This window comes from Castor canadensis, chromosome 11 (genome assembly GCF_047511655.1).
Source record: "Castor canadensis chromosome 11, mCasCan1.hap1v2, whole genome shotgun sequence".
Classification (NCBI taxonomy): Eukaryota; Metazoa; Chordata; class Mammalia; order Rodentia; family Castoridae; genus Castor; species Castor canadensis.
Genome location: NC_133396.1, coordinates 68857499 through 68881119, shown reverse-complemented (window position 1 = coordinate 68881119; position 23621 = coordinate 68857499). Strand labels below are relative to the sequence as shown.

The window sequence follows — 23621 nt, the reverse complement described above, 5'->3', positions numbered from 1 at the left end:
GATGTTCAGGTAAAGTGAGGACTGGATAGCATCCATGCTGTACCTTCATTAATGTAAACACCATGAACAACAACCTTTGCAAATACTCTAGGTTTTGTCTCTTCTGTTAAGCAGCTCTGTGATACAATTGATAGCATGGAAAATGAAAGTCAGGATAGATAGTCTGCCTTTGTGTGTGTGTGTGTGTGTGTGGTTTGGGGAATTGAACCTAGGGGTTCACATATGCTAAGCAAGAATGCTACCACTGAGCTAATCTCTGGCCCACAAGCTGCCTTTTTAAGCACACAAGAGCATCACAAATCTATTTGTGACATAACCTGTCACAAATAAAAACTTAATGTATACTAATAAATGAATGGCTTAGGAACTATCTGATCCTAGGAAAATTGTGCATCTCCCAAATATATCTCCCAGGTTTTCTCACCTGTAATATAGAAAAGTTAACCAGTACAATAACACCTACCTTGCAGGGTCAGCATTAAACTAGATAGGTAATATAAAATGCCTGGTGGAGAGCCTGGTTCATGGCAGGTACTCATTTCCCCAGTTCAGGGAGCACATATTTGCATACCCATATTTTCCCTATTTCATTCTGTTCCATCTACTATCTTGTTGACTCTCTAAATCTACCAGGGCAACCTGCACAGAGGACTTCATTAAAACGTTTATATGAACTCTGTCTTCCCTCTTACACCTGTCAGATTAACAATGGAAGAACTCATTCTTCATCTTGTGTTGAAATTATTCTGTTGATCCTATAAAGATGTCCTATAGAATTTAGTATGTGAATATTTGGGATGCCTGATACAGCTGCTGGCCCTAAAACTGATAATAACATGGAAGAACACTCTAAAGGGGAAATTCATATAACCTTCCTGATTTACCCACTCCATTTTGTCAGGGTAATACCAAAACAAAATACTCAATGAAAACGCCACTTTTTTTTCTTGGATGGAAAAGAATCAATGCTTTCTTAAGGTTATCTGAAATTATTACTATGTTGTGTGTATGTGTGTGTGTGTGTGTGTGTGTGAGAGAGAGAGAGAGAGAGAGAAATAAGAATTACTAACTTCTTTTTATTCATCAATTCTAACCTTTTTTCTTTCGACTTTCTTGGTCTAGTGAAGGCATGTTCAGCCAGTTGACAGGTACTTCTGCTAACCACACAAGGGTCCATCCCAAGCCCTTTGTTTCCTGTGGGCTCTTTCTCAAGCCTGACAGATGAGTGGCAGTGGTATTATTTTAGGAGTTGGGAAGTATGTCAGATTTGGGTTGGAGTTGGAAAAAAGACAATTCTTTTGCCTCTCCTTTATGTCTTCCCTGAGTTGTGTTACAGTTCTTAGTTATATAACAGAAACTTCCATCCCAGTCACAAGAACAACATTCTGTCAGTGTTGCATTAGAAAGGGATTAATCAGAAACAATTCTTAAACAATACACAGAATACCTGGCAATATTTTTGGGTACTCTTTCCAATAAAATCTTAGGGCAATTTTTGACATTATCTTTATATCTCCACGGTGATTTATGAGTCATATTAAGAAAAGTCTATGATAAATGACAAAATTTTGTGAAGCTATAGTGTGATTAAGTCGTGGACTCTCAGTCTCCATCCCTTTAATTTATGCAGTCACATTGCATGTTGACAGTATATATTCTGTTTAAAGTCTTTCCAATATTTCATGCCCAATCTCAGTGGCATTTCAAATGTACAGTGTGTTAACATGCTCCACTCCCACTCTGAGGATCCTTGAAGAAAACTGAAATCAAAAGCCATATCTCGGTTCAATCCAGTTTGCTTACATTTCAACACACATAATCCACGTAACAGACCACCACAGCAAAAGCCACAATACACGTGCACGCACACACACACACACACACACACACACACACGCAGCATGGAGCTAGTCACACGACTTAACAGACAGTACGGACAAACTCGAGTATAAGCCAAGGTTTTCTACCTCTTTTCATAACAGGGTAGTGCTGGCCCTCAGTGTTGGTGTGCAGTTTTTATGGCATGGGAAAATAGGGATGTTTCTGCCCTATAAAAATAAATGTGTTGAAAGCTTTAGTTTGAGCTTATGCAAAGTCAGAAAGTTCCAAAGGTACTTGCACAACACAAAAATAAATAAGTAAGTAAAGTAAAAAGAATCCCACAAATAAATATAGATCACCAAAACAACATGGCAAGATGCTAAAAAAAATTCTGCTACGAAAACTGCTGGTTTCCTGGGTGATATATGCAATTGTTTCCACACTTTCATGGAAAAGAAAGAATAAGAGAGGTGGGCTAGAGGCAGCATTAGCTTTCCCCCAGCCACACTGAGCAAGTCCTTGGCTTTAAACTGCTTGTTAGATCATTTTCTCACTGCAGAGGCAGAAAGCACAGAACCCTCATTGTTCTCAATTTTTTAAGCCTAAGGAAGAGCTGAGGGAAAGAACACAGAAATGCATGCATTATGGTTAATCAATTAGAAAAGATAAGTGCAGTACAAATATAAAGAAAACTGATTCATTAATTTTTATATATACACCTCTCTCCAAACCTTAGTTCAACACATGTAGTTGCTCAGGTATGATGTATTTATCTATTTTAAAAGGGTTGGGAAAGACAGGTAAGCAGGAAGTTAAGGATTTGAATAGAGGCAGTGCTTTTGCTGTTTCATTAAAAAAAGCAAGATGGGCAATGGGCTAGAAACAGGGAAATTGGGAAAATTTCATTGAATTTAATGACATGTAATTCCTCAAAAACAGAACTTACCACATTCTGTGCAAATTTCTCAAAGGATGTTCTGCGATCCATTGAGTTTCCAGACTTATATGTGTGGGGTGGGGTAGGATAAAGGGGAATAAGGGAACATTAAAAAAAACAAAAGCAGAAAAACAGCAGAAAAAGACAGGATGATGGATGACGCATCACTAAACCCATGTTAAATCCCAGGGCCCATGGTGGCAGCAGAGTTGCCAGGGGAGGCCTCTTGTCACTGGATTGGGTGCTGTTTTCATTAGTGCTTTTATTTTTACCACCAAAAGCTCTTCTTGTGCAAACAACATGGAGTGATCTCAAGCAAAATCAAATTAGGCAGAAATGAAGCAATATGTCAAGCTTTTATGCTGATATTTGCAAAGCCTAAATATTTGAAAACCTAGTGGTGTATTTTCAGAATTTCCTCATAATATTCTATCAGGGCTAAATATCTGTTGATAGCATCATTGATTGTACAGAGCAGTGCCATAACTACATCTTTTTGAAAAGATGGAAATTCCATTTGATGCTGTCCAATATTAAAGCCTCTGGCTGTGGTTACTGAGCACTTGAAATCTGGCAAGAATTTTATGGAATTTCGATTAAAATTAAAATTTAAATAGCCCCATGTAACTGATGGCTCCATATTGGATATGCAACCACAGATATAAAATATGTATTTCAAGCTGTAAAGGCAATGGTCTTAAAAAATTTCATCAGCTTGAATGCATGAATTGCACAAAACCACAACTTAATCTCAGACTTTCAAGAGGCTATGAATTATTTTAACATTAAAAAATAATGAAGGATGTTGATTTTTCTCTTCAGATTTTCCATACCCTATTACACTGATTGCATAAAGAATTATGGGCAGTGAGGCTTTGGTTGTGAACATTAGTTAAATAATGAAGACTACTATAATTCTCCTGAAATGTGCTTGGATGCCATCTTAGGTGCTTGAAATTCATCATATGGATAATAATAAAATTTATTCATCAGGATAAAAGCCCAAAGAAAATATTTTTATGCAAATGTTGCTACATTTTGGTCGATTTCATTAAAAAAAAAGTGAATCTATTTTTAATTATGAACATATGTTCTAACTTTGTAAATAGTTAAAGGTCACTTCAAGCTTTTGACATTGTCCTTTTCTTTATTGTAATTCTGGATTTCCTTAAACTAGGCATACAGAAGATGAGCATGAAACATGAATACAGCTTCTAATAAGCTTTGTAAAGCAAGAACATCTTTAGAAAGAAATAAAAAGTAATGCATAAGCAATTAACAAACAAAAATGAAAACAATTTTAATGGTCCTTATACAATGAAAGGATTGGGGAAGGTCTTGGGGTATATACAACTTACCATTTGTCTAATACCCTAGGCCAAGTAGAGGTAATTACTCTAAATGACTGTAACTAAGAATAAGGGCAGAAAAAGGTCACAAAGGACCAATACCTTTTTCTTTGCCTGTAGAAGTTCCTGATAGGCACTGGATCTTATAAAACGGGGGTATGAGTCACTTTTCATCAGTTTGTAAATGTGCTCCTAGGAAGAAAAAAAGACTGAGTGATTCCTTTATTCTTTCTCAGGAAAAATAAAATACTACAATAATACCATGTGTAGTTAAAGAGCAAAATAACAGCTAAAAATAGAGACAGTGACATTGAGAATGCCTTGTACATTTACATTTTCCAATACATTATTTCATTCATGGATCAGTGTTCAAGTTGGTGTTGGAGCTATGGAGGAGGAGGAGCACATCCACTCATTTTTAAAAAAATGGAATTTTGCTAACTTGATGTCATGAAATAATTTCAAATCAAGTAGTTGATTCATACAGAACATTGGACAATATGAATAAATCTGCCATCTCTAAAATTACTCCAAAAGTGGATGACATGGAGTCTAGACAGCCATCATCCTGGATCCACATTCTTGGCCTCCACATCTTCCAGGAGGGTGCAGGCAGCCCAGGTTAATCATCTCCTTGGGATGAATTCATGGAAAACTGGCACATACTTTGGGCCAGACTTCAGTCCAAAAATAAATGTTGTGATATTTAACTGCTAAATCTCCAAATTTGTGTGCTTTTTAAAAAAAAATTCATAAAGTGACAGAGTAGGTGGATATTTTATCATTCACTCTTAATAAATCTGCAATGTTCTACTTTTTTTTCAGTGCTGGGGATCAAACCCAGAGCCCCATGCATGCTAAGCAAGTGCTCTACCACTAAGCTGTACCCCAGACCCTGCTTTATTTTAATGATGAATGTTAGTAGATAAAGAAGTCAAATAAAGACAAAAGTGTATTCATTTGGTTCAATATTGGTCCAATCCTGGGTGGTTCTCCTATTAAGAAATGACTCTGTTGGTCTTATACACTCCAGCAACAATCTCAAATCACTCAGGATACAATGGTATTCAGAGTTAAGCATCAAGATCTAGCCCATGGTTGAGCTTCAAGAATATGGCACATTTAAAACTCTATCAGAATTTATTTGAAAAGTGGAAAAATGTCTGGGTTGGAATTGAGCATCCTGAGATTCAGAGCCTATCTTCCTCAAAATCTGCCATTTAGGAATGGTGTAAATTCACATTAATTTCTTCGTTTCTCTGATCCGTAACTTTCTATAAAACAGTTCTTTTGCAAGGATTAGCGTTTCAGGTGTGCATAGTGGTTATCAAGTACACTGCATATATGCTAGACACACTCCCAGTGTTGGCTTATATTAGCTCATGTGATCTTCCTTCACAAAACACCAAAGACGTTAGTGACCATTTTTATGCCTATTTTAGGCGTGAAGGAACTGAGGCACAGAGAAGTGCAGTTCTTGCAAGATATCACCAAGCACAGTTCAGATCAGAACCCAGTGCAACTCCAGAACTGGTAGGATGAAAACAAAAATGTACAAAAACCTGGAGTGACATATCTAAGCTTAATTGAAAAAAAAAAAAAAACCAACCCAGTCCTAAGATCTGGTGATAATAGGTTCTGTAGAAAAATATTCCTTTTCTTCTTACTTGGGGTCCTGTCAAGCAATGATATTTTTCAGTCACTTGGAAAACAAAGACATGTTTTCTTCAAGAATTCAGGGAGGGCTTTTTTTGCAGCCTCTAAAATGATGCTTGGCATTTTATCTGGAACTGAAAGAAAGCTACAGCAGAAGATAATAGAGTGGTAGGGTCACATGTGTCTCTGTAAAATGTCATTTCTTCTACATACGAGACCCTGCCTGAGCCACAGGGAACAGGTGTCTACTTACTGTTAAAATCTGTGTTAATTTTCAAGGCAGTGGCTGATTTCTTTAAATGAAGCCAAGAAGAAATGTATTTTCTACTGAGAGTAGAAATAAGGGAAGACATTTGTGCATCTTATTCTTGAACATCTATATTAGTCATGTGATTATTAAAAAGGAAATACTTTTCAGGGCTAATATTCTTCTCTAAAATAATTTTGAGAAATTATACTTGTTCTGATGTAAAAGTCAACTTCAACACATCATTAGGAAATAATATCCATTCATTACAAGTTTACATTTTTCTTACATACCAATATTTTCCTGGAGAATGTAGAGATTCTGGTTGTTTTTAGGAAAGCAAAAAAGGTTCAGTTGTAGGAAAAAAAAGATTGAAAATTTGCCTTAGGAAATTAAAATCTATTTCCTTTTTTTTCTTTCTGCAGAGTAAAAATTAACTTGAAAAATTAACAAATGACTGAATCTATCATTTCATTTTTTCAGTAGAGACAAAACTGGTTTGAGTCTGACAGAACTTTAAGCTATCCTGTCGTGACAATTCAAAATAATGGATTATTTAAAATGGCAGCAAACAAAAAAAAGGTGAGGTCGGTCAGCATTGTGTTTGCTCACATGTTGGGTCCAAATAGAGAAGACAATAAAGCAGAATTTCAAATATTTCAAATTGCTTCTCCATAAATTCTCAAGTAAAACTTTAAATTTATAAAACATTTCTGGGCTTTACTAGACTCTACTTTGAAGTATCTTTGTTCTTTTCTAGATCAATGAGAGCTATTTATATGCAGTTACCTGAACTAAAAATATTGCCGATGGCTGTGAATAATAACGATACTGAAGGTGCAGTCTCACAGCACCCCATCTCAGGAGCACCTTGGTGATGGAGATCCACCACGCACTAACCTGAGCATCTTCAAACGTGTATCTCCCAGGCTCCTTCACATTCTGGGTTGTCTTGTCATAACTCTTAGAATCCAGGTTAATGGCACTGGGTGCTCCTGGAGCCAGAAATTCTTGCCATATTTCCTGAACTCGTGAGGGCACTTCCCGGATGGGCCTTTTCTTCAGGTCCTCCACTGCTAGCCAGAATCTACGCAAAAGGAGGAGTGTTTACTCCAACAACTCAGGAAGTGAAAATTCTTGTAATCTATACTCATCATCCAGCTCATCATGATGCAGAAAAGCTAACGGACTTTGTCTGAGGGTTTTCTGTATTAGTATTTCCCATAATTGTATTCAAAGGCAAAAACACTTTGGAAGAAAACACAGAAAAACATCTGTTTTAACTGATTGCTAGTAAAAGCAGAGCTGCCACAGCCCTGACCCTATATAATCTTAATTTTAATGAAACAAAGGAGCACTGCTAGAGAATTATTTGTTAGAAAGAAAGAGGAGTTCTGGATGTGGTGGTGTATGCCTGTGGTCCCAGCTATGCAGGAGGCACAGATAGGAGGATCAGGGTATGATGCTGGCCCCAGATAAAAATGGGAGATTCTATTTGAAAAATAACTAAATCAAAAAAGGATGGGAGGTGTGGCTCAAGTGGTAGAGTACCTGTCTAGCAAGCATGAGGCCCTGAATTCAAATCCCAGCACTGCCAAAAAGTATAATAATGATAATAATATTTTGTAAATAGAAAAAAAAAACCATCTATGCCAAAGGAACTGCTGCATGAGTTTGTAATTGATGCCTATCCAAGTCATTCCCACAAGCTTTGAACACCTCAGGTATAAGAAAGTCTCCATTCTCAAAGAACTTGCAGAGAAAAAGATCCACCATCCCAAATGCCAGAAGCACTTGAGAATCTCTCTAGGAAGTGTACACCTGACAGTCTGGGAATGTCCTCAATGCTGGGGCCAACGCATGACTGAGAAAGGGGTCCAGTCAAAGCTACTCCACAAGCAGTAACATCTGAAAGGAACAGACCTGGAAATAAGAACAAACTATCAAAGGACCAAGACTTTCTTTCTCTTTTTTCTTTTTTGCATTACCAGGGTTTGAACTCAAGGATTCTGCCACTTGAGCCTCTTAGCCAGCCCTGTTTTTTGTGCTGGATTGTTTTGAGACAAGGTCTTGTGAACTATTTGCCCAGACTGGCTTTTCTAAAGCATCCTTCTCCTGTTCCCTGCCTCCTGTGTGGCTAGGATTGCAGGTGTGAGCCACCTGTGCCCAGCCATGATGCTAACATTAACACATACACTGTGCCAAGTGTTCAACTCTATGAATGCACACAACACCCCAACACCTCCATTTCTACAAATGTACAGAAGTGGACACTGAGGAGATGAAGATTAAGCAATTTACTTAAGATGGCCCACTATTGATGTTGTTGGGTCTGGAGACCTAAAGGGCAGATGAGTGAGTATCCCATCCCCATGGAGAGCTCCATGAGCCCTGCACCTGACAGGGAGGTATAAACCTGCATTCCTGCATCCTGAAGAGGAGATACAGGGTCTCATAAATCTGCCACGGGGTTGATAAAGAAAACATTCTCAAGGTTGATGCCCCGCTCAATAAGGGGCAAACAGACCAGCTCATGGAAGAGTCCATGTACAAATACACGGCCAATAGAAAAAAACCCACCTAACCAATACCCTAACCCAGAGTTAAAGCGTTCACATGAGCAGGGAGCCACTGGTGTCCAGGCTCTGCTGCACTGCTCTAGCTTCAGCCTTTCCTTTCTCTGTAATAAATCCTACTTCATGTACCGGCCTTGGCTCACAAGTCATTCACTGCCTTATGAGCCAGTTCTTGTGAAGGCAAGGACCCTCAACATTTTACACCAGCATGTCACAATGTCATAGCCATAGTTTTGCCCCTGGAAAATCTGACATAGATGACATACTCACAGTTGGTCCATCACACTGTATCCCCTCTCTCCCCAAGCAGTGCTGCCTCCCTCAGCCTCAGACCAACTGCCATGGTTGTAGCAGTTTAGCAGAATGGAAAGGGTGCTGGTTAAATCCCACTCTCTTTACTTGATAGTAGCTGGGATGTGAGGAAGTCTTTTAACACCTTCAAGTCCTGGATTCCTCCTCCGCAAATTAGACTGACAATACTTGTTTCATTGGGGTTCCATTGGATTAAATAATCTAAGTTTGGTAAAGAACACTGGCATATTTTCAGGCCCTCAAGGATAAAACTCACATATTGCTACATTTATTTAGCACGTGCTATATGCTTGTGCTTTGTCTGAAAAAAGAATGAGCACAGCACATCAAGGGAGAGCAGGGTGTATTTGAGGGTGAGCAGTTATGGATAAGCTGTGTTTATTGCTTGTTTCCTGTCTTGATATGTGAAGAAAATGCACATTCCTGTCAATACAAGTCCTTCAAGACTACTGCTGCTTAGACAAGATGGACTGAGTTATTTACATGTAATTTACAACCCTGCTAGATAACTGGACAATCTCATCTCCCTAGCATGTGACACACATACACAGACAGAAGCAAGGTGGGGCTCCAATTTGGGGAGCAGTGGACAGTAACCAGGTACTGGTTTACGGAAAACGTGTGATCTGACCTTGTACAAGACACTTACCTACTTCAGACATGTTTTGCTTATCTATCAAATGAGGCAATGATATTTACTTTGTCTATTTGTTGTGGTTATTAGATTTGTGATAGTCAAAAATAACGAAGACAAAATACACCATAGCATATGTACAGACATAGTGTATGCAAAACATATTCTCATGTATATTAGATATTCAAAATTCTGTCTGCAGCTATTTTTTTGTCATATATCTATACTTACTTAGGAAACATATGATAGGCATATAGATACTCAAGAAATGTATGTCATATGTCATATATGTATGTGTAAAGAATATCTGACATTTATTTTTTCTTCTTTGGTAGTACTGGGGTTTGAACTTGGGGCCTAGGCAAGTGTTCTACTTGAGCCATGTCCCCAAACCTTTTTTTGCATTAATTATTTTTTTGATAGGGTCTTGCATTTTGCTTGGGGCTGGCTTTGGATGGAGATTCTCCTATCTACACTGCTCCCATAGCTGGAATTATAGGCACATGGCACCGCACCTGGCCCTCTAGTATTTCTTTGTGTAATTATTGAGCCAGGAAACAAGTAGGGCGTGGAGTTAACATGAGGAATGATTAAGGTGTGATTGAACTAAGGAACTGACAGTGGTTCAATCCATACATGAGGCAGCTATGCATGTGCTACTCTCTTCCTCCCAAATGTCTTCACTCTGCCTTTTCTGCCTGGTTCTTGCATTCTCACCACCAGTTCTCAGCCTGTAGGCCATTTCTCCTATCATGCCTTTGCTGATCTCTGGTTCTAGGTTAGGCATCCCTCTGTACTTCTGTGTACATGCCCATTGCCCCATTGCTTTGTGTTGCAACTACTTTTCTTGTCTGCATCCACCATGGGACTATAGTTATAATGAAAGCCCGCATATTTTTCTTTGGCTGGGTGATGCTGGTGGGTCTCAGTACATATCTATTCCTTCCTCACTATACTCGCGATGTCATTATCTATTAAAAACCTGAATGAATGTCAGGACTATCTACCCTTCCCTCAGTAACATGCCACAAATATCTTGCATCTTTGCTTTCTTTTTAAAAATTTTATTGGCATATAATAATTGTACAAAGGAATACATTGTGATATTTATATATGTGCTTACAATGTATCTTAGTTAGATTTACCCCTTCCATTGTTCTCCCTCCTCACATCTCCCCCCTTAAGACAATTTCAGCTGGTTTCATTCTTCTATTTTCATATATGAATACACAATGATTCCACCTCCTTCACCGTTTCCTTATGCCCACCTCCTTCCATTTTGCTTTATTTTTAATGCATTCTTGCACTCAATCATTAATGATGTGAATTCCAGATAGAAAATGTTAATTAGTAGGCAAATAAAAATCCTTAGCAACTGTAATCCTGCCAAAGCCCCACCAGGAAGGGTTTCCTAACCTTGAAAGGGAATAGGAAAGAGCATCCCAACAAACCAGGGCAGGCATAGTAGAAACTTAACCCCTTTCAGGCTTTATCTGTGGCATCCTTAGACATCTGTCAACTTTCTATGCATTTCTGAATGGTTTGGTATTGGCATCTGTGAAATCTCCTGAAAGGTGTGACAATACCTGGTGCTGCTTGCTTCCAATGAAAGTGAATGAATGCTGAGACCTTTCTGTAAACAAATTTCACAAGATGCAAAGTCATGGAAAAGGGAAAATGGGGTACTGGGTTTATAAGAATAGTGAGTGAGAAGCCTCAGGCAAAGACAGTTTCATTGAGTGAAGATTTATATTACTCACTTCAATGATCCTAAGCAAAGCCATTAACGTTCACTCTAAGGTCTCATATTTAAAATGCTATTTTGAGGTGCCCTTTAGAAAATTTCAAAAGTGTGTGAGGATGATGTTTAGGGCAGAAACAGGTGCCTTTCCTCACTAAAGGTTCCATACCCCACTGCTGTCAACTGCCCTGTGCAAAGTAACTGAGCTGCACTCAGAGTTTTGTGTCCAGATGTTGACAGAGGTGTCCACTCTATCTTACTGAAGTAGTGATATTTGGAGAAGATTAATATTGAGAAATAGGTGATAATTTGCTGCACAGATACTATTTGCCATTTTTCATTTTGCCAAACATTGGTCTAAGAATTGTGTTTCTTTATGGAGTCTATTGCAAAAGTATTAAATTTATACAGGTTAAGAACTCAGAGGCAGTATAAGATAAATTATGATGAGGTATTGGTGATGTTGTTCCAGTCTTATTTTGGTTATCTTTTTTCCTCCTCATAGGTGGCAGAAATTTAATGGGTTTATAACATCACCACGACATTGGTGGGAGAATAGTAGGTTTACTAAGTCCAGAGTAACTAGACATTTCATAAATAGTGTCTCCCTGGATTAAAGTACAAGAACAAAACAACGTGTCTTACCTCAAATTCTCTGAGCTGAATTCTGACTCTAGAAATTTCAGGAATTGTTCTCTCCCAATGGGGTCTTTCAATGCCTCATCCATGCCAAATCCCCATCGCTTTACCCTCTGTTGGCTCGGTTCTTTGCTATGGGACATAAAACAAAGCTAAATATATCCCTTTCATTACAATTTCTATTTCCTGTATTCCATTTCCCATAGAGTCATGTATGCCTAAAGTTCCCATCTTTAACTTGTCTTTCAGAAAAACAATATACCTCTGATTGACTGTTCTTTACAAAATCCTAATGAAGAACAAGTTAGAGCAGAATAAGGTTTTACATTTATTAAGCTTAGGTGCTAGGTGGTCTAGATGAATTATCTTAATCTTTTTCAATAATTTTTATGAGTTAGGTACTATTACTCTTCATTTGATGGATGAGAAAATGGAGGCACAAAGAGAGCCATAATTAGCCAATATCAGGCAAGTAATAAGGGGGAAGATTGCGACACTGTGCCAGCAGCCCTATTTCTTAGCCACTGAACAGTGTGCTCGCATTGTGGCAGGCTGCACAAGGGAAGAGGCTCTGATGACTTGTGGTTGAAGACCTCTGGACTTACCAATATTTATGATGCATTGCAGACATGAAAGAAAGAGATGACCATATGTGCAATCTGGAGAAGTGCAATAGAGCACTGGCTCTATCTTCGTGAAGAGCTGATCTTTGAATGGTTCTGTCAAGCATGATGCTATAATTATTCTCCTAAGAGCTCATGAAAAAAGCTAGGAGTCCTGAATTGTGCTTTGGTTTTCTTAAGTCAGTTTCTCTTATAGTGTTTGCCATAAGTTCATTTGCTTTTAAAATTGAACTTACAAAGGAATACTTGTATTGGCTTAATTAAACATGGATTTCACCTTCATTTTGCTTGAATACAGGGGCCACTAAAAGAGCAATGAGCTGAATTTCAAGAACTGAAGACACAAAAACTCTGGCTAACTCAGCTTGAAATGAATATTGGGCCAGGTTTTTCAGGAATTCATATCTGTTATTAAAATTAAGCTTACATTTCAACCGATCCATAAAAACACAAGAACTGCATATGTAGGAATATATGGAGTATCGTGACATATTTTGGTATGTGGTAATGGTGAAAGCATTCAGAAGTCTTTCTTTAGCTTTTTGAAATGTACAGTAGCATAATTATTTACAGTTACTTTATTCTGCAATAACACAGAATTTCTTACTGCTTTCTAACTATAATTTAATATCCATTGATTGAACTTTCCTCATCCCTCCTTCCCCACCCTCTCTGCCTCCCTCCATAGTCAGTCTAGCTTCTTTGAGACCAACTTTTTTTATATTTCACAAGATCATGAAATACTCTTGTTTCTTTGCCTGGCTTATCTCACCAAACACAATGATCTCCAGTTCCATCCATATTGTCAAGAATACACAGGCTACTCCAGAGGCACTTGCACACCCATGTTTATTGCAGCACTATTCACAATAGCCAAGTTATGGAAATAACCAAGATGCCCCACCACTGACGAATGGATTAAGAAAATTTGGTATTTATACACAATGGAATTTTATGCAGCCATGAAGAAGAATGAAATGTTATCATTCACAAGTAAATGGATGGAACTGGAGAACATCATTCTGAGTGAGGTTAGCCTGGCCCAAAAGACCAAAAATCGTATGTTCTCCCTCATATGCGGACATTAGATCAAGGGCAAACACAACAAGGGGATTGGACTTTGATCACATAATAAAAGCGAGAGCACACAAGGGAGGGATGAGGATAGGTAAGACACCCAAAAAACTAGATAGCATTTGTTGCCCTCCATGCAGAGAAACTAAAGCAGATGGTTTAAAGCAACTGAGGCCAATAGGAGAAGGGGACCAGGAACTAGAGAAAAGGTTAGTTGCAGAAGAATTAACCTAGAAGGTAACACCCACGCACAGGAAATCAATGTGAGTCAATGCCCTGTATAGCTATCCTTATCTCAACCAGCAAAAACACTTGTTCCTTCCTATTATTGCTTATACTCTCTCTTCAACAAAATTAGAGATAAGGGCAAAATAGTTTCTGCTGGGTATTGAGGGGGGAGGGGGAAGGGGGGAAGGGAGGGATGGGGGGAAGGGGAGAGAAATGACCCAAACATTGTATGCACATATGAATAAAAGAAAAAAAAAAGAATAATGGAATTCCATCCTTTTTAATGGTTGAATACTATTCCATCCGCCATGCAAACTGTAATGCAAAAGCAATGTCTAAGGTATAAAACCATTATTTTGAACAAGAATGTTAAATCATGGCCAATATAGATAAAGTGTAAAATCATCTTTACAAGTAACCAGCTATAAGATTTGTCCTGTTTCACCCAGACTCTGAAATAAGTGACATATACTGGAAGAAGAGAAAGTATCATTTACCTTGCTTCAAGTTCCCAGAAAGTAGTATCATCAGATAGCCAAGGGTTAGAAGGGTCAGGTGGCACAAGAAACGGGTCATATTCTACGTACTGTTCCGTGTAACTTAGTAGACTAGGGAGAAAAAACAAAAAAATAAACATCTTCCCCTCCCTTAGTTCTCTGCCTGAAGTCCCTGTTCAAAGTAAGGCAACAGCACGAAAATCTCTGGCCAAGGACTCCATGCCGGTTCACAGAATTAAAGGGTGGCTTTAATTCACACCTCAATAACCGACACGCAACCTCCTGTGATTGTGGCACATGTGGTTAAGGACTCCTCCCTGCCACGCCCGGAGCAGGTAAGTTGACACCCCGCCATCAGAATGAAGGGCCCTGGGCGGTACTTCCAGTCCTTGCTTAATCAGTCCATCACAGCAGAGTGGATTTTAGACAGTTTAGAGAAGGGATGAAAAGGGAATGTTTGTCCAAAGCATATATAAGTATCGGGTAAAAAAGGAATCACTGACAAAATGTATATATGTATATATATATATATATACATACATATATATGTAGTTTTTAAAAAAATCTATATTTAGAAACCAAAGAGAGAGTGAGAAAAGAAGTTGAGCAGTAGGATTTGGCAATATCTCGTAATGAAGCATATGAATCCCAATAAAAACAGATGAGAAGAAGAAAGGACATATCTTAAATCTGAATTTAATTCAGATTCTTAAAATAGGCAACAACAGAATAGATTCAGGATGTTAAAATCAATTTACAGAGTCTCTGAGCTGTCAAAAATTAGCCAGTAAGTTAAGTGTTCTTTCTCCAGCATGAGTGAGAAGATTTTATTCCTTGGAATTATCCTCTGTACCTGATTCTCTTTGTACAAAGAGTGGACCTCCAAGGATTGAACCATGATCATGCTGTTATTTAAACTATAACAAGGGTTCCTTGAAAAATTTTTATGTGTAAAACTAGAGAAAAAATAAGACAACACATTTTCAGAGTTCCAATTATTTATCTAAGCTCCCCTTCTAACAGTTCTCTTATCATTTGAACAAAATTGGCTCATGGCATTTTAAAATTCATATTGATATTTTGAAACACTTACCTATCAGCAACTTTTGACATTTTTAACCGATGTCTGTCTAACTGTATTTGCCAATATTTTATCTGTAAAGAGAATCAGGGTAGTTACATAAGTAATGACATCACAATTTTAACTCTGACTTTCAATAGACTAGGCAATTCTGAATAAGAACATTCTAAGTCAATAAAATTCAAAGCTGGCAAAAAACCAAAGCAGATGACCCTGAAAGAGTTAACAGAAAATTAACATCTATTTGAACATAAACATAACCAGTATAACTTTAGAACAGCAATGAGTTTGAATATTCTGCTTACTTTAACCAAATGTAACTTCATTTGAAAAGTGTTGTGAAGATTTTAAACATTCATTTATGGTGAGTAATCAAATCCATTTCCTCACAAATATTTAATTCAGAAAATGAATGTATGTGCTTGGAGAGTAATTTTATCAACTCATGACTAATGCTCTCACATGGCTACAAAACACACATGAGCGACTCTAGCTTAGAAACTCTGAATTCCTTTTCTTTCATGGTGATTATAAATATACTAGAAAGTGAATATTTCAGTACTGATAAACCACACCACGTAAAATAAGAGTCAATGTATATGGATTAAACCAACCAAAGTGCTATGATTTAACCAACCAAGAGGTTTAACTACTATTTGACATGAGACATTGCTATTTGCTTTGAAATATTTCCTGGAGCCAAACTGGCTAAAAAAAGAAGCAATATATACCATGATTGTGCATCAGTGTTGATAAAGAAAATCTCCGCAAGGTTTAGAGAAATCAATACTACAGAAACAAGAATACACACTTGGTCATGATCATGTCACAACATTATATGTAGAAAAGGTGACCACTGTCACAAATTGACACATTTTCAAATGCCATGTCCTATAGTTAGACAACTTCATTATTACTATTGGTAATATTATTATTATTATCATTATTATTATTTTGGTGCTGAGGAATCAAACCTATGACCTCATGCATGCTAGGCAAGTGCTGCACCACTGTGTTACATCCCCAACCCTTCATTACTTTGTTTTGGTTTTTGAGACAGGGTCACTGTGTAGCCCAAGCTGGACTGAACTCTGCAACCCTCTTGTATCTGCCTCCTAAGGGGTGATATTGATTGCATTTGTGCACCACCACACCTTTCACTGCAAATCAATATGAAACAGTTGACCAGAGCAATTACCTTTGAAAATACCCAATATTAAAATTCCCTCTCTGCTCTTCATGGCTGTTACTCCGTACACCATCAGCAAGTCATTTCTCAGGCTGACTCACCTGTTGGTGCAGTTCATCTTCTGTTGGAGGTTTCATTTCTGGTGTGGGTGAGTGGGTTGGACTATGACTTCTAACATCATTTTGTAAACCATAGACAGACTAGATTAGGATAAAAACAAATATGTCAGGACAAAACATCCTCACTCATAGACTTTCGAAAAAACAAATTTGCATTATGTAAGCAGTAAGGCAACTCAAAACTTATTTGATGAGGCTGCTTATCCAAGTCCAAAAGGCAGTGCTATCAATAATCATCATAGACATGTACAACAGAAATATAGCTCTTTAAACTAATCAACACATTATAGTAAGTGTTGATTTCAGAGTAAAATCAAAGTGAACATAAAATAGAATAGAAAACTGCTAACTCAAAGAAGTTAAAAATGTCCTTATTTTTACATAGGAATGGAATGAAATACTGAGGAGCATTCTGCTGATTGGCTTCTGATGTGAACAAAGACATCTCAGAGTGCTACAACCTGCCCATCTCAACACCAGGCTACTGACTTCCCAATAAGTCATTTGTCAATTCATAAGTTATTGACCCTCACCATTGGTACCTTTGCAAACGCCGGTGACACCACAGGCTTCACACATCGCCAGAATTCTTGATATGGCAATGCTTCTTCATTCATCTGACCAAGAGGTCATACCCACTATTTTGGAAGACTCTTTTTTTGCTGTTTGTTTTTAGAAGACCCATTGCTTAGTAAGTATAAAGAAAGATATGGGGACCAAAGAGCTAAAAAACTATTCCCTACTGGAGGTGAGTCACCCCACATGTCAGTTCAAGAGAAAAACAAAATTACTTTTATTTAATATTTAAGTGTTATTACTTTAAAATAAAGAATTTAATATGTGTTTCTAAGGACTTCTTTGGACATGAGGAAGAACGATGAGTCATGATAAAATTACATAACTCCCACAAGGTAAGGGGACTTACCTTGCCTGGTAAGGTTTGCAAGGATACTGTTGAAATTAGATGAGGGTGGGTTCAGATGCTTTGTGGAGTCCATTTTCAGCCCCATTACCAAGCTCACCAGTATCTCCAAGTCCAAATGAGTTTGTTCCTGATCTACCTTTCCTTAGATCCTATGTCTCTTAACATTACCTCTTGGCTTTTGCACCCTTGGACACTCTGGACTTGAGTTTTTCCTTTGGGTTTCCCCATTGTTTTGCTCTTAGTCATTTTAAAACCTATTCTGACTGTGTCTAACCATAGGTATCATCCAATCCAGACTATCTTTGCTAGGTTCCTTTAACCTCCTTCTTTGTCCTATTTCCAACACCTTAGAACCTGACGCCTGTCTCTGGCCAACCATGCAAGTGAGAAAGGCAAACATTCCAATTAATAAGCAGCAATCACCACTGCGTTATCACTCAAAAGCTAGAATCATGAATTTGCTAATTTTTCCCCAGGCTGTGCACATTAGCTGCTCAATCACACAATTAATGAAAGTATTTAGGGCCACCATGTCTAAGTGAAGGTGACAAGGAAAACCAACAAGACTAGAAGCAGCTTACTGTCCTGAAATTTGGCTCAGAAATCACAGGACAGAATCCAAAATGTGGGTGAGTCACTCACAGGCAAACGCTTCCGTAATGGTAGTACTGCTCTAGTTATTGTCACATGGGAGGATCCAGCCTGTGGTGGACTTCACGTGTGAATTTGGTTGGGCCTCGGTTGCCCAGATATTTGGTTGAACACCATTGTGGCCATGACAGTGATTTTTGGCTATGATTAGCACATAAATTGATGAACTGTGGGAATTCAGATCACCTTCCATAAAGTACTTCATCTAAACAGAACAAATGCTGGTCTTTCCTGAGTAATTACACCTCTAGAGTTTTTGTGGATTTGAACTGCAATGATTCTGGCAACTTTGCTGTGGCTTGCTAGCCTCCTTTGTCTGCCAGCCTCCTTAGTCTTTACAGTCCTCTCTATGCCCTGTTAGTTCTGTTTCTTTGGCGAACCTTGAATAATACACACCCGACTGTTATAGCAAATATTTTAGTATCAGACACACAGGGCCCTTTGCAACTTGTCTAGATTTGGCTGGGGGTGTAGCTCAGAGGTGCAGCATCTGCCTTGCATGGGCAAGACCCTGGGTTCAATCTCTAGCACAGGTGGAAACAACCAAACTGAACAAAATTAATTAAACAAAAATGTGTGTAGATTATGCCAGTTTCTTTTTGTTGCGTTTATGTTATCATTCCTTCTTAGAGCCTTGAGAAAAAGTATTTTAACTATTTCTTTATATTTTAGTAAGGCATTTTAAAATTAAAAAGAGAGCTATTGAATTAATTAGTTTATTTTTATTATATTATTGTTGTGCTGAGGGCATGTGTGACGTTTATAAAATTTCTTATACTATACCATAGCTGAATTCACCCTCTCCATCATTCTCCTCTATTTCCCCTTCTCCCATTCCTGGAGTAGTTTATTGATTAGCCCTATTTTTTTTCATTTGTTTATTTTTAAGAGTGCTTAGGATTTAATCCAGGCCTTGTGTACGCCAGGCAAGTGCTCCACCCCTGAGCTATATGCCTGTCCTGACTAATTCTAAATTATCAAACATATCTCCTTAGAGATATTGATAAACATGTTTGAAAGTCAGTAATTAAACACAACATCCCCAAATGAAATGTAAAAATAGCCTGATGTTCTTTAGGCCGGTGAACTAGATTATCACTTCAGGGATTTACTGTTTCCCTTACTGGTGTTATGACATCACGAAGTATTATTCCAGCTGACTCCCAAAGAAATGAACAGCAGCTCTCTTTGCTAAGGGCACTGTCTGTTTTGAAAGATTAAACACGGTTCAGGAGTTCCACTTCCTTCCCTGCAGTCCTAGCAGGAGAAGGAGTGAAGCAGACAGTCCAATTATGGGGACCTAAAGGCAGCTCTGGGGCACAGGCCATGAGGCTGTGCCGTTTCTGTCTGGGATTTGTAACCACACAGAACCACCTACTCCACAGGGACACAGTTGTAGGACTTCACTTCAGAGGCCAGTGAAACAGTTCGATGCTCAATGTCAAAATGTTGAGGCAATTTTAAATCCCCTTTAAAACGTATTAGAACTAAGTTCCATCCCCCCAAATTAATTAGGGCTGCAGCCCTAATCCCCAGTATAACTGTATTTGAAGACAGGGCCTGTAAGAAGGTGAAAAAGTTAAGTGAGAACATAACAGTGAGACCCTGAGCTGATAGAATTAGGAAGAGGGAGAGAAATCAGACCTTTCTTTCTCTCTGTGCACACACAGAGGAAAGGTCATTGAGGACACAGCATGAAGACCACTGACTTCAATCCAGAGAGACTGCCCTTACAAACCACAAATGTGTGAGTGCCTTGATCTTGGACTTCTAATTTCCAGAAAAGTGAGATAATAAATTCCTATTGTTTAAGACACTGGTCTGCAGTATTGTGTATAATAGCACATTGAGCAAATTAATACATAAAATATGTAATTCTGCATATGTTCAGACATTCGTTCACATACTTGCTTAATACCCTTATTAAGCCATTAGTTGTGGTACCAACCTGTTAAGCTTCCTAACTTAATGGATTATTTCAGTTCCTAACCAAAGATGATCTCAGTGGTACTAATTCTAAAAGACAAGTCAGTATGTGGCTTGGAGCCCTGCAGCCTTCTTCAGAAAATAGCATCTTATCTGCAATGATTGGAACAAATTCAGTACTCTGGCAATGAGAAGCTGTATTGATTAAAAGCTGAGAAAATCAGTTTTCTCCAGTTGTGGAAGACAACGGTATGCCTGCTATGTGCCATTGGATTTTTCGGAGCTTTTGTTTCTCTCTGGTACCCTTCAGTGCTACAGAGCTTTTCCAGTAAACCTCAGAATCCTACCATACTGATTCTCAGGAAATCAGGCTGCTTCCTGCACACGGGGAGCCAACGCTCACTGATTCCATGTCTTCAGAGCACCTTACCTCGTGATGCCTCATCTTTTTTGCACCATTAATAAAGGCTGGTGGCATGATTAGTGCTATGTAATAAACGAATACCTCTCAAGCTTTCAGGATGGTCGCCAGGGGAGTACAGGTAAGGTATCAACAGTTAAAAGAGGGTGAACCATCCCTTCATGATGGAGCAGGCCCTTACATGTTTACCCACGTGCATTCTCTTTGAACGAGAGCATGCCCCAGTCGGTGCCAGCTGGGGAAACATGACACCCAGGAAGGTATTTGGAGAGTACCTCTTCACAGTCAAAGGGTACAGGCAGGTGACTTCTGCACTCTGTGGAGAGCCAATTGTCTTTCTCAATCTTGTTCAGTTGAGCTGAGCTGAGGACAAAAGAGGCTAAGGAGGCCCAGCTTCAAAGGCCAGGAAAACTCCCTTGCTCTGGGCTGGCTTTGTCTCCTCCTCGCAGAGTTCCTCCAGGCAAAATGTTTGCATATTGCATCTAAATAGGTTTTGTGCCATTAGCCAGTGGTTTTCTTACCCTAATATCAGGGGAAGGTCCTTTAAAAGAAAGAAAAGACACTTGGGCCATATTGGGACCTTTGAACTTAATACTATATAGTTAAGGACTGAAGAAAAAGACAACATGAAATAAAACAAACAAACAAACAAAAAAAACAAACTATCTTAGTTTTAGTTCATGGTCCCGTGGGCACCTACTCTGGAAGAATGCTGCAGCACAAAAAAGAGAGCCTTGAGTCTCTCTTCAAGGACAGCCAACCTGGGGTCTGGTCCCCAGGGTGAATGCTACAGGGGAGAAATTCTTATGGGTGTCACATGTTCTTTATAGAAAAATATGCAGTCATCCCTACTATGTGCTTTCAAAAAGCTATGGAAAATGCCAGTGATTTCAGGACAGCTTTTTCCTTTCGGCACCCACTCAGGGGTACACTGGAGTGCTGCCCTTATCTCACAGTGTGTCACAAGATTTTGGTGCTCAAAGGAAGTCCTCATCCTCCTTCTGTAATTAAAATGGCCCCTTTCCCTCAGACTTTTCTCTAAAAATGTCCTCTTCTCTTTGGCATCACTTTTTCTCAGATAAGCTCCGCCTCCTTTTTCTGTCTCCTGGGCTCACAGTCAACACCCTTGCCCACGATGGAAAGTGGGGGGGGTTCTTCAGCTTTCCTCTCTTCTGTCACAGCCAGTCAGCACCACCCTTCTGCCTTGGGACTTGGATGGAGCCATTCCCAAGGAGAGAGGGATAGAGAAAACCATGAGAGGCAGAGAGGCCATGCCATGTTACAGGAGGAAGGTGTTTTGTGGGTGATGACCTGTGAACAGTGCAGCATGTTACCAGGACAGGTTACCAGGACAACACACTCAATTTACCTTCCGTGTTTTGTGTGGGTTTCTCATTCTGGATGACTTCTTAATGTCCACTTCTGTGGTATTTACACATCCAGGCTGGAAATGGAAAAACAGAGAGACAAAGAAATCTTTGGGTGTGAAGGGAATTCATTAAGACTCACTTTCCTGAGCCTGCACAATGGCCCCAAGTCCTAGAGAGCCACCCCACTTCCTCCAGCAGTGGCCAGTTTTCTGCCCTTTGCTGTTCTCAAAGCTCTCGTGGCTTTGCATGTGAAAATAGCTGTTGGTATTTCTAGCTGCCAATGGAGCACAGCAAGGGTGTCCTGAGAGTAGCAGAGATGCCCCACTTATGTCTGCACACAGCATCCTGCAGAGGTGTCCTCCATAGAGGGTCGCACTGCTTTTAGGTGGCCACTTGTTTTCCAAAGTGGAAAAACTAGAACAGCATTGAGTCAAGCACAAACCTGGGGTGAAGTTTTTATAGTGATTAGAATATTTGTTATATATTGACTGGAAATATTTGTTTTCCAAGACAGAATGTGCCATGGAGTTCAGGTTTAAAAATAAGATGGAGAAAGAAACTGGTAGTCAATAAACTGTATTTTTTCCTATACGTTCCCAACTTTTCTCTCCTTTTCCTTCAGGCCCATGAGTCCCTTTATAACAGGGGGTTGGAGGGAGGGAGAGAGAGAGAGAGAGAGAGAGAAGAAGAAGAAGGAGGAGGAGGAGGAGGAGGAGGAGGAGGAGGACAGAGAGAGAGGGAGAGGTAAAGAGAAGAAGGGGGAGAAGGAGAGGGAGGGAGGGAGCGAAGAGGATGAGCGGAGAAAAGGGAAGAGGAGGGGAGGGGAGGAAAGAGGAGAAAGGGGAGAGAGAACATGAATTAAGAATATGGTACACCTCAGACTCTCCAAAAAACAACCTGGGAAGCAGCAGGAAAAGCCTGAGGAATGGGAATCAGGGAAGAAAGGAGAGTCACAAAGGCACAGAATTTGAGAGCTAGGAAGGACATCATCCTTTAGAAGTGATTAGAAGTTCATGGTTACATGTTGTGTTTCCATGCTTTCAAGTTTTGGTACAGGATTTAGAAATCTCTTGCATTTGTGAAAAATATCAAGTTGCACACGTCTGCTCAATTTTTTAATTTCTTCACAGATTACAAGAAAATTAAAGCATGAAGTGTCTGTGAAAGTGACTACTGACAAAATATAATTATGAAAAAGTCTTTCGTACAGTGGGGATGAGGTTGGGGAAGGGCAAAAAAGCAGTGCTGAAGTGATTAGAGGAACGAACAGCCCTCCACCACCCCTGGAAAGTCCAGGAGATCAGCTTTTGTGTAATGAGGAACTAAGATGTTTTCCTTTAAGAATCCCATCCTTATAGCTCAGGCATTGAGACAAAACTCCACCTTAATGGATAAAGCAGTGGATGAGCAAGCTGGGTATGGTGGTGCATACCTGTAATTCCAACACTGAGGAAGCAGAGGCAGGGAGATTGTGAGTTTGAGGCCAGCCTGGGCTACATAGTGAGACCCTGTCTGAAAAATAAAAATAAAAAATAAAATAGATAAATAAAAGACTTGGATGAGGAAAACATTTCTTCATTTTCCCTCCACAAAGGTTACAAGTAA

General features: G+C 39.1%; 1 protein-coding gene across 5 annotated transcripts in view; it reads right to left on the bottom strand.

The window, feature by feature from the left end:
* Rgs7 (regulator of G protein signaling 7) overlaps nt 1-23621 on the bottom strand; it is a 436200-nt gene that overhangs the window by 12898 nt on the left and 399681 nt on the right. For 4 of the 5 annotated variants that reach the window (XM_074047216.1, XM_074047212.1, XM_074047214.1 and 1 more), the window contains 8 exons: nt 22016-22090; nt 16706-16804; nt 15428-15489; nt 14335-14445; nt 11919-12044; nt 6911-7097; nt 4210-4299; nt 1968-2048 (listed from right to left, as the gene is read on the bottom strand). In XM_074047216.1, the coding sequence (XP_073903317.1) occupies nt 1974-2048; nt 4210-4299; nt 6911-7097; nt 11919-12044; nt 14335-14445; nt 15428-15489; nt 16706-16804; nt 22016-22090 (825 nt within the window). In that variant the 3' untranslated portion in view covers nt 1968-1973. The remainder of the gene's footprint in view (nt 1-1967; nt 2049-4209; nt 4300-6910; nt 7098-11918; nt 12045-14334; nt 14446-15427; nt 15490-16705; nt 16805-22015; nt 22091-23621) is intronic. The other variant, XM_074047215.1, reaches the window with a different exon arrangement.